The following is a 16,507-nucleotide window of genomic DNA, read 5'->3' as shown; positions in this document are numbered from 1 at the left end:
ATATGAGTTACCACAAGATGTCAATGTCTTTACACATAAACATACACATACATACACATAACTTCAATGTACTGTATATATTCATTCACACGCATGCATAAGGTGACGAACTTCTGCTTTGCAATACAGGACAATATCTTTATCCCTCAAGTAAAAACAGTGGTGGTGCTGTATGGTGTAGGAGACATGTGGACATCAGAGCCATGTGGTGTTAACTGATATACAAGAAAGCAGCATTTGAGATCCCTACAGAGCCTGACTGTGCATGTAATAGCTTGGTTGATGTATCCTTTGGGGAGTAGCAGCTTGTGCATGGCCCGGTCACAGCAAGTCACAACTCTGGAATAAATGCCAGCCACATTAAAACATTCGACTGACAAGAAATGACGACCTGTGGCTTTAGCAGGACAGTCAATGGAAAAACAAATGAATAACAGACATGAATCACAGCTTTTGAGCTTACGCAGCTGTTCACGAAAGGCTGTCATTATCGTTTTGAGCTACACTGACTGCACTTTAATTTCCTAAACAAAGACTCTCATTATTTAAGCTATTACTTGCCTTAAATGGCAACAATCACGCAAATATTAACTGTAGCTATATTCCTGGAAAAATTAATATATTAGTAAACAGTCTGTTTCCTGCTTATTGCTCAGACTCCAGAAAGCAAGGCTTAATTTGTGTCTGACAGTTATGTAGTAGATTATATAAAAGGTAGAAGCAGAGTGCATAACAGCCCCACCTCTAAAATCATGAGGCAGAAAGGTAAGTAAGGCTGCGACTAGCTTAATTTTCTCATTAACTACTCTTCTGATATTGCTTGTTTGGTCATTGAAATGTTATAAACATAGTGAAAAAAGTATTTTACCATTTAGAGCCTATATAGTGATGTTTTCAGTTTACCTGTTTTGTCCAACCAACAGTCCAGTGCCCCATTTCCCAAATTCATCTTATAGCTAACAGGATCTCAGCCCTTAGATTTACAATGGGACTAAGATGATCTTACCTTTAAGATGCTTTTGGGAAACTGCCCCAATAATCTTAACATGTTTTATTGACTGTTACGTATGTGGAAGAAAAACAGCAAATTCTCACATTTAGGAACCTGGAATCAGAATTCTTTTGGGCATTTGTGCTTCAAAAATGATCTGTTATCAAAATAGATACATTTTCTGTCAATCAACTAATTGATTAAAATATGAATCATTGCATCACTTAAGTTAGTATGCTTCTGAGGGTCAGCATTTTCAGCATTGCTAGATTTAAAATTCATAACGTATTAAATGAAACCAAGCTAAATGTGTCCATAAAATGACAGAAATGGCACATCCATGAAAACCCTTCAAAATAACTTCAATTACTTTATTTTTTATTTTCTTTATTTAACCAGGAAAACCTCACTGAGATTAAAAATCACCTTTTCAGAAGTGTTCTGGTAGAAATAATAATGAACACAAGACAAACAACATAAAACAAGTTGCACAAAATATCTGTCTGAAGAATACAGCTCAATAACAAAGTGAAAAACACTGCAGTCATAAAAAATATTGCATCACAAAAACCATGTAAAATTCCTTTAAAAAAACTCAATAACTACTAACAACATGAATTAAAACAACTACTAAAAACATTGACAGCCAGTTGAGAAAACAGGCAGATTAAACCAAGTTTTGCATCTTTAAATTTGCAAAAAAGTGTCAAGCAGAAGATGTAGCAGACATAAAAACTAGTTTACCTCATTCAGTGCAAACATTGGGAACCATTACTAAATATGAGTCCTAGGAGCAAATAGTTATTTATACATTCATTTCTATGTACTTGTGTCTGTGCACATAAATATAATCGAGTGCTGCAATATACATGAGGTTCTATAGAGCCCAATAACCCGGGTCTACAAGGAACAATGATGTGAGAGACTATTTGGAAAGAATCTTAGCCCTCTATGATATACAGTATCATTTATATCTAAGCACGTACTGTCTGTGTGCACTCCAGTGACTAACCTGCGAGGTAAGGGGTCAGGGCTGTGTGTGAGGGGGCTGCTTGCGGTGGGCGGTGGCTCCCTCCGGCTCCTCAGCGACTGGCTCCTCTGCACTTGCCTCAGCACACTACTCTTCAGATCTAGCAGCGTCGTCATGATCTTTCACTGCCAACAAAGACACAAAGAGCAAAGACACTGTCACCCCATAGCAGTTGCTGAACCCCTGATTGGTAGTGAGAAGGAGCAATTCATCTGATTGAGGTAAGGAAGTGAATAAAAATACATTTCATGTCAGTTCTGGAATCATATTCATGAGTCCATTTGTTTCTAGGAATACAGTTGGTTGGGGGGATTCTTTCAGCCCAATCAGCTGCATAATCACCCCCCACGCGCTTTTAACATAATTACACTCTTCCTCAGCAGAAGGTGTGTTCTATTTCTGTCTGAGGCTGGCTGATGCCACAGGGTGTGCAATTTATCTTCCACCTTTTTAGTGTGGTCACTTCAGAGTCAATCGATCCTTATTTTGGGGATTGCACTTTGTACAAAATATGCAAATCAAGATGCTTCCCAGAGCTGAGATTCACAGGAGAGAACAGAACAGCAATATCACAGAAACAGTACCATCATTAAATTAAAAAAAAATAAAATATCTGCAAGGTCCAAATGAGGAGAACCTATATTATGTTACAGCTCAGATCACTTACCCTAACCCACAAAGTTCTCTAATAAAGTCATTTTCTGTTAAATAATGAGAAACACATTCAATAACAATTCATGCAGAAAAGTGTTATCATGATCTAGAATTAAATGTAATGAATTTCTTAATTGTATAATTCGCACTTCCTCCTCACAGTGCAAATAATAAACATTTAATTGGCATTTATACCAAAGCTACCATGTCTCAACAAGTAATTAAGAACATACAGTAAGAAGTGTGGCGGTGCACCACAGTTAAACAGGAGGCTTAGACTGGGTTGGTTAAACATGAATGTTCTTCTTCTTCATCACAATAATAAATAACAAGCTTTCACACCAGGAAGTTTCTAACAGGGAGCAGCCCCCTTGAAACAGTAGGCGGGTGGAGGGGTCACATGCTTAGCTAAGAGGCACATCAACATCAGGTGTTAATGATGCCCAATGGTTATGTGAACTCACACGCTCCACATGTGATGTCAATCAAAAAAACAGTGGATAGACCATAAGTTATTGTTCATGTCTTTTACAACTTTAAAACTTCTGATACCAATCTTAGAATAAATGTTGTGGACATGAATTGAAAAATCCAGCCAATAAATCTGCCAAAACATGGGACAAAACACAAATACATCCCTTATGTTCATTGATGATAAGGCATGCACTTATGGATTTTGTATATCACACAGATCTTTCATAGAACATGCAGTAGTATATGCCTAGGATACAAGCACAAGAGTACAATAAAATAAACTAATATTGGATAAAAACATTACTATATTATGAATCTTAATTTAAGGCCTTTGTAACAGCAGCAGTACCTTTATCCAAGCATCTTTAGAGAAAGGTATACTTGAGTTATCATAACCCATGAAACATGAATTTAGAAAAATGAGCCTATCTGGCAACCTTTGAGAGATTGGCACTGTGTTGCTAAGCAATTCACTGAGAGCGAGTGGGTCTTCCTCTGAGCCACTTGCCATAAAGTGAACTCTCATTTTGGCTTCACGGTGTCCTTAAAGTATAACTGAATTATATGACCTCTATAACAATATTGTGCACTGTCAGTGCTCCCCAGAGAAGAAGATTCAAAAAATAAAATAAACTGTTCTGTCAGAGATATTCAATGAAACTGTGCACATCTGCATTTTGCACGAGTGGAGAAGAGAAGTTAGGCATTAAATGCTTTTTATATCAGCTCACTTTAGCCTATTAACTATAACCAAAGCTGAGTTTGCAATGAGTGCCACTAAGGACAAAAAGCTAAATATAAACAGGCTTTTCTTCTATTTTCTGCACCTTTTAATGATAATATATTCTATATGAATAAACCAAGAGCCACATAATTGGCTTGAATATCATATTTTATTGTAATGCCCCTTTATGACCCCTTTTGTCAGAGTCAGACACTGAACGTCATTACGTATCTGCAGTATATCTAGCCTTTATTAGGTGTTAATCCTTTTAAGCTTGACATAAATGGGGGTCTATAAATACCTGCAGTTCAATATTGAAGCTGGTCACTAATTCCTCACAGGAACAGAATGATTTACAAGCTGCCACATTTTTAAAGTGTAACACAACAGTTCAAGCCACTGTGGCAGCAAGATTGTTAATAGTGCACGTTACATTTCATTATTTATTTAGTCGGGAGAGTAAAAACAGCATGAAAATAATCTGATTGTGAGGTCATTAATCACACAAATGTCACTAAGGCAAAACACTAAAAGATGCTCCCACGTCTGCCTGACAACTAAAGAAGAGAGTGAAGCATATTGTATCCTAAACAGCATCCAATCATTTCTGTCCCTGCTTGTTCAATTTGTTCCATTTTCACTGTGATGAGAAGTTCTTTTGAAAATGCGACTGTGATGCTGTGACACTGGCTCTACCTGGACAACTGGAAATCTTTCATGAGCCTCCAACATTCAGTGTGCTGCTGACCAAACATCACTGAAAACAGAGCAGGAGATAGAGACAGAACACTCAAAAAAAAGGAGGAATGACAAGGACACAAGAGGGAGGGTTTGATTGATGGAGAAGTTGTTTCAGAAGACAGTCAGACACACTCAGTCAGACACTCTTTTCAATAGTTGACAGCCAATGTCTGCACATTTATGTGAAAAAGAAGCAATGAACCGTGGGCTGGGTGCTTTTTCTGATTTATTAACAAACTGTAATAGAGGGCAATTAGCTCAGTGTGCTTGTGGAAGGGGATTCTGGGCTGATGCGGCCCATTTTAAATGCAATTTTTTCTTTTTTTTTTTGGATGCCACTGTTGAAGGTCACATGTTTTCAATCACACTGCTTGTACCAAATTAATCCAGAAAATGAAGCATATTTGTCTGCATGACAGCTATCATTCGGTGCTCCAGCCAATTGTACACAGAAAACAACACAGTCGGCTTTTGCACATTAGAACAAGCCAGAAATTCATGGTTACGAGTTGCATTATTTGCTAAGCCAAAGCATAGCAGGCTATCGAACCAGGAAGCTGACATCTGTTATCCACTTTAAGTATCCACACTTCACTCTATTAGACTGAAGTGTCAATACTCTTTCTCTGTCAGATATCATCAATGCGTCATCTCTAAGATGCTCCAATGAGGAACTGTGGGAATTTTCTCTATTTCTCCTTCAGATAATGATTTCCTATATTTTTCAAAATGACATAGATAAGGTATACACTTTCTATTTCCATGTGCTAATTCATGAAGTGTCACCCACTGTTCTTAGTTTATATGAATGAAATAATAAACTTAAAAAAAACACTGACGTATAAAAACCAAGCAAGCCTTGACTGTTTATGACAATCTGAATGTATTGATTTCTGATTAGACCTCTGACTTTTTATTTTAGTTATTTATTTTATTTTATTTTGTGATATATGTAATGTGTTGTTAATGCTCAGTTTGGAGAATAGTATTTTTCTATGGAATCTTTTGAATGTAATGCCAGATTTTGATTAATAAAGTTGACACACAAAAAAAATGTCCATGTGCTGATAAACACACTGCAGAATGACTATGATGTCAACACAGCAACATATCTTGTGTTTGCATTGCATCATGGTTTACTAAAGCTCCTGTGAGTGGGGAGACTGTCTGCCTCTGCTTCATTGATGGCGGATTTATTCTTGTGTGCTTTTTGAATGTCAGTGATAAACAAGAGCCTTGAGAGAGCGCTTGCTCTTTAAGTCTAGCCGAATCTCAGAGTCAACGATACTTTCTGCTGTCAATCTCCAATACTGCTGCTCAGGAAATATGTCATAAAGATGGTGTAGTGCAGTTTTATCCCCAGGAATGGAAACAAAAAACAAAAAGACAAACCAAAAAAAACATCCAAGAGTGACTGTTTTGACTTCTGCCAAGGAAATTAGTTAAGTTGTGCATTCCTGATGTGTCTACTGATTTGGAAAAAATCTGTTAACCCTAATGTTCTATTTGGGGTCTTAGAGACCCCAGCTGTAAAAACTGGTGAAATGATAGGCTTTCATTAGCTCTTTATCTATGAATGGTTTTTACTTATTACGCAGCACCACCCCTCTATTTGGACTAGAGCTTCAATGATTAGTTGATTAATCAATTAGTCGGTCCACATACAATTTAAGTGCCAAATATTTTGGTAATTATCATCAATTATCATAATCATTTTCAGTCCTTTTTTTAAAGAAAAATACCAAATTCTCAGGCTCTAGCTTTTGCATGTGAAAATGTTCTGGTTTCTCTAGTCCCCTGTTATAAAAAACTGAGTATCTTTGACTTTTGGACTATTGATCTGGGTACATCAGAGCATTTTAGGTTGCATGCAGAGCTTTGTGAAACAGTAATAAACATGTTCTACCATTTTATAAACCAAACAACCTATAGATTAATTGAGAAAATAATCTGTAGTTGCAGCTGTGATTTGGATTTTTGTTATTGGAGTTAGACTTGAAACACAAGTAACAACACTCTGTGAGATGACATATTGTACATTTCTTTATCTGTGAATTACAAAATGTATTTGTTTATGCACAGCCCATGACAAACAAAATATTAAATATGTTTTTAATTTGTATCTCTTTGTCACCTTCATCAAATGTGCAATCCCAGTTGGTGGCAAAGGGAAGGGCTTATGTTGGCTTTAAAACACTGCAGTGCATTTTGTCACTGAACATCTAAGGCTACAGCTTTGCAAGGTGAGAAAATGTTCGCTGTTTCATGCTCTGCTGGCTGACTTCTATTTAACAGTGTTAGGCTCTCTGTATGACATCTTTGAAAGGCCCTGCAGCTGAAATACCTGAGGCATATTTGCTCACTGTGGTAAAATGTTTTCTGACTTCAAACTATGGTGTCACAGGCAAAAACTCCTCTCAAGCATCACATCATACCCAGTACATGAAGGCAGGTGAGCGTGGACTGCGCTGACAGCTAACAGGCACGGTGGAGCTGCCGTCTCCCTGGTGAACTCATTTCAATTACAAGAGTGGATTTCTCCCAACTGGATTTCACTCTGTCTCAGCCGTCAACCCATAGTGACAAAACGGGTCGACGCGGTGCGGTGCCCACTGCCAAGGAAACACTGTCAAAGCCAAGTAAATGCCTTTCTTGTTACATTGGTGCCGAAGTCGTGCCAGGGAAACACTTGCTCACCAGTGTCTCTCTCCTGTGAGAGCCAATGAGCCCAGCAGCCAAAGGCGCCTTGCTGATAGGGATGGAGTGTCTCTATGGTAACAGCAGAGGAAAAGGAGCTGGTAAATACAGGTAAATGGAATCCTACAAAGGCTGAAAAAAAGACCCTTGATGTTATAATGTGTTCACCTTAATGCAGCAAAATATTATATATACACATTTCATTCTGCCAGTCACAGCACGCCACAATTTTCTTACTTTTTCCCATAACACAACTGTGAAAGAGAAGCTGGTTTGCAAGCATTTGTCCAGATGCAAATAAAACACTCACCTCACCTACATAGCAATCTGTAAATGTCAATCACTGTTTAACTTTGTGATGTCAATCCAGTCCACAGGGGTGAATAATATTTCAACGGGACTCAATGATCCTGTACATCTGAACTCTTGTTTCTGCTTCTCATTCCTTTCCCTTTTGATGCCTCGAACGTAAACGTCGGACAAAAGACAGCAAGAGATACTTTAGCAAATCAATAAAGTACCAAGGTTTACAATGTTGTCTGCACCAGTGGGTCATTATCAGCTTCAAACAGACACCTCAAGATTAGTCTTTGTGTGCTTTTCAACACACATTTCTAAGTCATTAGTCTTTGCTGTTGAGCAGTTGTCCAAGTGTTTGAGCGTTTGAGCATGAAAAGCTTCGTCCTTTGGAGTGTTGTTGAGTGTGTCAAATGGGGGGAGAAAGACAGAGAGGAAGGCTGTAGGAGAGACTTTTTGTCTCGTAATCAGCGTAATTAGGAGAATGCAGTTAATCCTTACATTGCTCCTGAGTCACCGAAATGAAAGAGAACAATTAACTGTCTTCTGAATTCTCTTTTTATGATGGCAGTTTTTTGTAAATTAATAAAACAAGACATCCACATTTTGACTTTACATATTCCTCAGAACTTAATTAACGACATCAGCCAGAGGGAAATACTCAAATCATGACTGTGTAGATCACACTGTAGTGGTACCGGGGTTAGTAAGCATGACTACCACAACCCTTGAGACAAAACTAAGAGCCTCATCACCGGGGAAAAGGATCGGACATTAATGTTATTATGTGTGATTGGGGGTGGAAAAGTGTAGATTTCGCTTTGATCTATATTGTACTGCAGAAAACACAATTGACCAGTTTCTGACCTAAAGAAAAAAGGAAATCCAGAAACCAGTCTATTCCCAAAAGCTCCTGCAGTCTGTGTTGTCAAGGCACATGACGACCACTTTGGCTAAGACATTGATTGCCAGAGAAAATCCCAGGAATTGACGGTTGTGAGCTTTTTGTAAAAGGGCGTCTGCAACACAGCCAAAGCAGCGGAAATTACTGACAGCCACGCACATAATATAAAACTTAAACAATACAACAAATCCTCGCTTATTATACAACACATAATAGATCCTTTGTCACCCTGAAAACACCCACTCCAGCAATAATACTACTGTCAAAAAATAGCAGCCACTAAGTCTTTATGCCGAGACAATAATCCCACTTATGTAGTTTACGCAAAAACATCAATCTGCCTCTACTAGACAGTGCGTTACAATACAAGAAGTGATGCTCTGAAGTCATACAACTGCTCACACATGTTATAATTAATGGCGTACTTCCGACCAAAATAACTATGATTGTACAGCACTGCCATTATGTTTTTATGATGTCTCTTTTGAATGTGCTGTAAGAAAAAAAAAAAAACACTGGGGAAGCTGGCTTGAGCCCTGTCTTTTATTGACAGGAGTATGAGTAATGACCACCAATCTACTGTGTAATAATAAGGGCCAATGATTAATTAATGACTGAAAGACTCATGACAATTAGTCTAAAGTGGAGTTATGACCTGTGCTGGGTAGCTTCTTAAGAAAAAAAGGAGAAGGTAACACAGAGACAGAACATTATTTAGTTATTGAAAAATTGGAAAATATAATTTCTGCAGAATTCAGACATTCACAATAATTTTGTTCGACATGGTAAACGAGAGATAGACTGCAGCCTAATAGAAAAAAAATCTAATTGATGCAGTAATGAATTATTAAACATAATCCTTATTTATTACCCCTTTAATCCGCTGTATTGGTAATTATTGCCAATATTAAAAGCACTGGTAAATTACAGGCTCAGAATTGCTGTCCTTTGGGGAAAAGCTAGTTGAGATCTCTCTCTCTCTCTCTCTCTCTCTCTCTCTCTCTCTCTCTCTCGCTCTCTCTCTCTCTCTCTGTGAGCTCACTCCACAAGCTTCTGCAAAGCATTAGATTGATTTACACACAGTATGAGGCTCAGCAAGCATTATGTGTCGGCTGCAAAAGGGGTCAAAATCGCATTATGATCAAGAGGTCTGAACTTGCCTTTATCTTCACCGAGAGATAAAACTTGTTTTTTTTGGTGAAACTTGGAAACTGAAGTAAAACAGAGCAGGAAAATACAAGATGTTTATCACCAGTGCTCTCATGTCACGAACAAAAACAATTCATGTCACCAATGACGACTTTATGCTTTAGCTCTATGTGATGTGATGCTGATCTGGTGCACCTGCATATGTGCATGAGTGTGTGTGTGTATGTGTGTGTGTTTTGATATTGGATGGGAGTAGGGCGTTTCTGTCTTTTGAGATGTGCAGACTGATAAGCTGTATGGATGGAGAGAGTGCACACAACCACACACAAAAAAGACAAATTCAGTACCTAATATAAACTGTCAGTACCTCAGAGATTTGATAAAATCTACATTTTGTAACACCTCCCTAAAAAAGGGGATTGTCAGAGTGTGTCTGCCTAAATATGATTTCACACAGAGCAACTTAAGCTTCTAATTAGGTTTCCAATATGGTGCTTAAGATCTTTATAATGATCTGAAAGGGAACTTTAGTGTGGCTTATAGCCTTTAGTCCAGCATGTAATTTCTTTTCACAGTAAGTGGATAACATCTAATTAATGAGTTGTAAATCCTCATGAGCTTTAACATGTCAATCATACACTCAGTGTTGACCATACAGTGTTATAATCTGGCTATCAAGAGAACTTTATCATCTGTCTATTCAAAATATTTTCAACTACTTGAATCAATTCAGATCAACAGGTGCCAATGAATCAACTGAGTCAGAGCAGCTGATACATGCATTCTACTTCACTTAATTCGACTATAAAGGTATAATTTATCATGCTGTTAAATAATGGAAAATTCAGCTTACCTGTGTCTCTTCTTGACAGTTTTCCAGTGTGCAATGTTTTTTTTGCTGCTGCGTGTGTCAGAGTCCCAGTGAATCAATGCTCTGATTTTAAGCAGCAGGACTCTTCAGTGACTGTGACGCGATCAACTTATGTGAAAACAACGTTTGGTTATTTTTCTTGTGATAGACGACAGACAAAAGCTCATTTTAGTGCTTCGAAATGCTTTCCTGAGCTCACGCTTCACCGATATTCAGCCAAATATGGCCAAAGGAAGTGCAGGGATACTTCACTGTCCTAGATTGGTGTCGGAAATATCGCTGGGTGCCCGATGACCGTACGACTCCAAAAAGGTGCAGGAGGTACAAACAAATGAAAAATCAGGAATTTGCTGAGGAAAATGCGGTTAATTCTGGCACACAAGGGTAGGAGCTGTGCGGGCAACTAGTAATTATTTCCATTTCTTTATAAATTAATGTATCAGCTACCTGTGTGTGGTCTAATTGTTGCTGTTTTGCACTTAAGTCCAGCCGTTGTTGAGCAATGATTGACATATGATTCTTACTATGTCCTAAAAGAAAGAAAGTAAAAACATAGATAATCATCTTACAATTGTACTCTTACAATTTGTTTTCTTTTTTTAATTTCGAAAAGTAACACTATGGGTATTCATATTCCATACCTGGGTTGCTCAGTATCTGACATAATCACTTGGTACCAAAAGCGCTTGGATGAAACTGGATGTTGGCGTTTACAATGTGCACCTGAAGGCACCATTTGACTGTTGCTGAGGGATGTCGCCGAGAAAAATCTTCACAGTGAGAGCCGTAGCAGGTTCAGCTGTCAGTCAGGCTGGGATTCATGTACTTTCAGTTTGTTCTGCCTATTTATCTCATCCAGTGCCTCAACATTGCCTAAACAATACTTACAGACTAAATACCGTAGGCCTATGTCAGTGGACTATGCAGGACATAGTTCAGGTATCAGTGTAGTTTGCCCCTAACAAACAAACAAAACAAAACAAACAAACAAACAAACACAAATGTGTCAGTATGTAAATGGAAATTCAGTGCTGGCCAATTAAATAACACTTCCTCACAATATTTCATTATTCTTATCAGTCATGAACCAAAGCAAACATTGTTAGTGTTTAAATCATCTATTTAACACATTATTTTGAAACTATAGCGTAATGCCTTTGGATGTTTCCATTATAAAAGACTTTATTATCATTATCTTTGTTATCATTAAAGCGACAAGAATCACTACCCCAAGAGCCAGCTTTCATTCAATATGTCCACCATGAGCTACAATGTTAGAACTAAACATGTGATGGTAACCATATTAGCCATCAGATATATTCAATATTCTATTCAAACCACAATGGCCTGATGATTAATAGATGATCAAGCATGGGATTAACATTTAAATAATGGAACAAGAATATTTCCTTGATAATGCTTGTGTTGAATTGACTCTTGGCATTGACATCTGTTTTGACAATATGCTCTGCGCCAATGCTTTGCTGAATTATGCTCTTAATATTTACAGTCCATGCAAATACGAATCGAGCAGATGATACACAGCACTGTGAAGTCCTCGTATTATACGACACATCAGGCATTTTCTTCACTCGTCTGTTTGCACATTAGGACACATGAACGGAAGGGCATGTGCACAAATGCTTTAAATAGGCACAGGAACATTAATTATACGCTTGCAGGGGAGAGGTGCCTCTCTCTAAGCATAGAAATTATTTCACACATGGCTATTATAACAGAAGCTGCAGTCTGCAGCGTAGATCAGGACTGTCAACTCTAGAATGGAGCCCTTCATCATCACCACCAACAAAGTCAAAGCTTATCAGCATCCTGCGATTAGGGAGTGCTCCTTATCACTGTTTACCTACAATAATCTACATGAGCGGCAATTCTGAAGCATTCATTTTACAATGTGGAACAATTCAAATCAATTACTGAGAGTGAAATGTGTTTATAACGCTGAGGTAACATAAAATCAAATCTGATCTGTCGTGTGAAAATAATGGAACGTTGGATTGTAAATCTCTACTGCAAATGCCAGATTTCTAAAAAAAAAAAAAGTTTAAGAGCAATTTAGGAGCTACTTCACACTCCTGTGAAGGTCAAACCAATACAACATTTGAGTTGTACATGGAGTAAACACATTAAAGAACATAATAGCTGTCATTTAGTATTCAAAATGAATTCAACATCCACATTTTTCAGCTCAAAGTCTTAATACTCCATCCTTAAAATAGTCATGATTGGATAATTGCTCATGTTAAAGGCCTGAGTCGTTTGGTGTTTTCTCACCAAATATGTTTGGAGGAAATGTTTCTGTTTTGACTGACTGTGAGTGCCTCCTGAGTTGTGAATGAAAGCAAAAACACAGAAACACACTGACAAAGAGTTAGCCGTTTTCTCTAATTCACTAATGGTGTCAAACAGAAGAGGGTAGCCCTCCCTCTAAATTTTGATGTGCTTTGACATCATTTGAAAATCTCAGCAAAAACTGAGTGAAAGGCTTTTGCTTTGTTGAGTGATAAGACACATGTGACCCTTTGCCTTGTTTCCATGGACACATCATTAGAGAACTTCCCCAGCTGGCTCCGACTGCTTCAAGTGTCTACGGCGAATAACAAGTGAAGGATTTAGTTATAGCAGAGACCAAAACAAAACTGAATATTAATTTCCATACTCAAACAGATTCAAGTCTTATAGCTGTGACATAAATTAAAGATAGATGTCTTGCAAATTACACTTTTTGAATTAAGTCTTTTTTATTATTTCCTCAATTGATTCATTGCATTTTTTTAAAAATCCAATCCTATGAAGAATGTGAAATGACCAATTAATGTCAAGTCACTACATTTATTTCCTCAAAATCATAATGAAGCCTTCCCCTTAAAAGTCATAGGCGTGCTGTGTTAATACTGCTGCAACTTACGGAGAGTTAATGATTTATTTTATCTTCTTTTCTTCCTGTGATTGATCTCAGTATATTTCCATGAGATAATAAAATATATGGCATATCAACATTTTTCTGTTCACACAACAAAGTTTGTCGAATGGAAAAAGGATTTCAAACGTATGAAATGCATGCACAGCCACCCAGTGGTGAGTGGTGAGTATGTAGCATCAGTGTTTTTGTTTGTGTAACACATCATCACTAAGAGTTTAGTGAGGTGTAGCTCACAAATGTGATTGTAATTAATGCAATATCGTGACAATTTTCAAATCGATGCCTTAAAACAGAAACACACCTGAGCAAACCTTTCCCATCTGAGCTTCTTCATACTATGTGATGTAGGACATTACAGCACTCGTCAACACAAGACAATTGTCACTTAATGTTCTTACCTGCAGGAAATGATCTGTGTAGTTATTGACATGATGAGTCTAACATCACTTCTAAACACACTTCTTTTCACTTGAGTAATTACATGCTGATTCAGGGGCAAACATTATAGGCATATTCATAATATGTTGCATTGATGCCTGTTAGAGGAGGAATTGAGCTCATATGTAGAACTGCATACAGGTGCAGTGGAAAGATAGCATTTCTTCAGGTATTTCAACTATGTCTCGGTATTTGTGAAGCAACAGTTTCATCATGCAACAACTCTGCACAAAATTCATGTTATTAGTCACCTCACGATATTCTAACACTACAGCATCACTATGACGCCCTACCTAAAGTAGCATAAGAAATACTAAATGTCAGTGTTAAAAATACACTTTTTAACACTGGCATCATTAAAGTTCCCATCTTCTCCTCCCACTAACCTGAAAAAAGAAACTTGTGATGTTATCTGTCCACATGGATGATTCATGATTAAAATACTCACAGTGTTACTGCTCTCTCAAACTCAATTTCACTTTATTTAATCATACCTGCCTGGCCACTGAGGTAGAAATATTCTTACCATTTTGTTTCACACTAAGACCTTTGATGGCGTGGATATCCAAAGTGCATCATGACTCTTCATTCAGACACATACAAATACACATAATATCATACATACAAAAACATCATTATAGTATGACTATACCACACCCACACATGTGCAAACATACACACACCACCTGTTAGAATTATCTTATAAAGTACTCAAATAATCATACACACATGGACACATCGTCTCCTTCTCTTTCTCTTTTTCTTTCAATGCTCTTTGTGCCTCCCTCAGGCAGAGGAGGGAACTTACCAAAAGCAGTGATACAATTACTTTAATCTTACTTTTTTCTTATTTTTGTTTGTTAAATGCATTATGTTTATTTATTTATGTATTCTTATCATGGTCATCCTATGTAACACATTTGATCTTTTGTAGATTTCACTTCCTTGTACCTTATCACCTCAATTAAAACATTAATGTCTTTATAATGATATCTATAAGATGTGAATAACCCCCAGTTTCAGGAGGTTCAATCATAAAAAAGCAGAATCAATGATGATATAGATGCTGTGTCACAATGTCAACCCTTCAGATTAATAGCAGAAACAAATCTTTAAAAAGTGGGTATTGAGATGGCACAATTGGTGGTGGTGCATTTCAATAATCATTGTCTTCAATAGGTGTTGGAGTAGGAGAAATACTTATGATTAATGCCTAATGCACTGGTTTGGCATTCAGGGAGTAGCTCACACCAAACAAAGTCCATCTTACAAAAGTATTCAGAGCATAATGAGTCTAATTTTAGAATGATTTAATGGATGAGTAATGCAAATGATTGCAAATGCTTTACAATAAGTCATTAGTGCCGCTCTCAGTATTTGTGATGCCAACCTTGGATCTATATCTGAGTCTATATATGCCTGGTGAATAAATGGAAAAAATGGAAATTTACCTTTTTAAAAATTTTGTGCAGCTGATATGCATTTTTACATATGCAAATGTACAAAAACATTCCAAAACCAGCATTCAAGAATCTCGTTGTATTCACCATATTCTATGAAATGTTCTTCTGGACCATAAAATACTGTCTGTGAAAGTATTTTTTCTACAGGATTAGTCAATCGATCACTGATGGGGAATTTATGAAAGTGAATTGGTACTGTAGAGACTAATTATGTGTCAGAATATGAGCAGTATGTGAGGGTTAAAGTAATGTAGCTGCCAAAAAGAGACAATCTAATTGTTTATAACTATATAGAATTAGATTACTACAAATGTGTGCTGTTTCAATATTGTGAATTACTGAAAAGAAACAGGATCCAACTTTATTTTAAAGCCAGGCTGCTGCTGGCTGCTAACTCCAATCAGGCAGGTGGCGGTAATGCTCCTATAAACAGGCTCAACAGCTGCCAACAAAAACAAGTAGAAGAAGAAGATTAAAAAAAGGGGAGCAGAAGAAGAAGTCGAAGAAGTAGAAGGATTCTGCTTTTTGGTAGCTTAGCCCGAATGTGCCTCCAAAAATGTGAGAAATGTGAGGTTAACCACATTTCTCACACACTCTCCACTTTGAACGCCATTACGTTCATACCATGGCGGACTGTCGCTTTCTGTTGGACTTGGACATCTCAGCTGAACAGGACTGTCGCCGTTTTTGCGGCTGTTGTTGTTATTGTAGCTAGCGTTAGCATTAGCCAAACCAGCCAACACTGCTGTTTTCGTGCTCAGCCCAGCCGATGTTGATTCATTGCTGCGGGGCAGAAAACCGCAAAAACAAGGTAACTCCGGAGCAAGTTACACACATAAACGACTGACATTAGTCATTTTGATTTAGGCAAAGTTGTAACTTGTTAATTAGTGAAATTAACACATCTAAGTTTACGCTATTACCACTAAATGCTGTGAGGAGAGCCACCTCAGTTAAAATGTTGTTATTATTAGTTATTGGGAGGTTAGTTAACGCTCCTATCGCTGCCAGCAGCAGGGGTCTGCTGTCTACATGTTTTGAGATGGAGCAGCAGATTACAAGCCGCTGAGATGATTCCCACTTTACACTACACATCTCTCTGAGTTGGACGCCTGTGGAAAAAAAGGGAAATC

General features: G+C 37.6%; 1 protein-coding gene across 1 annotated transcript in view; it reads right to left on the bottom strand.

The window, feature by feature from the left end:
• Nucleotides 1-10,654, bottom strand: part of baiap3 (BAI1 associated protein 3) — a 33,492-nt gene extending 22,838 nt beyond the window's left edge. The window contains exons 1-2 of the mRNA XM_053339250.1: nucleotides 10,515-10,654; nucleotides 2,004-2,146 (exon numbers count right to left, since the gene is read on the bottom strand). Of these exons, the coding sequence (XP_053195225.1) occupies nucleotides 2,004-2,137 (134 nt within the window). The 5' untranslated portion in view covers nucleotides 2,138-2,146; nucleotides 10,515-10,654. The remainder of the gene's footprint in view (nucleotides 1-2,003; nucleotides 2,147-10,514) is intronic.
• Nucleotides 10,655-16,507: the final 5,853 nt, after the last annotated feature.

The sequence above is a fragment of the Scomber japonicus genome, chromosome 18 (genome assembly GCF_027409825.1).
Source record: "Scomber japonicus isolate fScoJap1 chromosome 18, fScoJap1.pri, whole genome shotgun sequence".
Classification (NCBI taxonomy): domain Eukaryota; kingdom Metazoa; phylum Chordata; class Actinopteri; order Scombriformes; family Scombridae; genus Scomber; species Scomber japonicus.
This window is presented reverse-complemented; position numbering and strand designations above follow the sequence as displayed.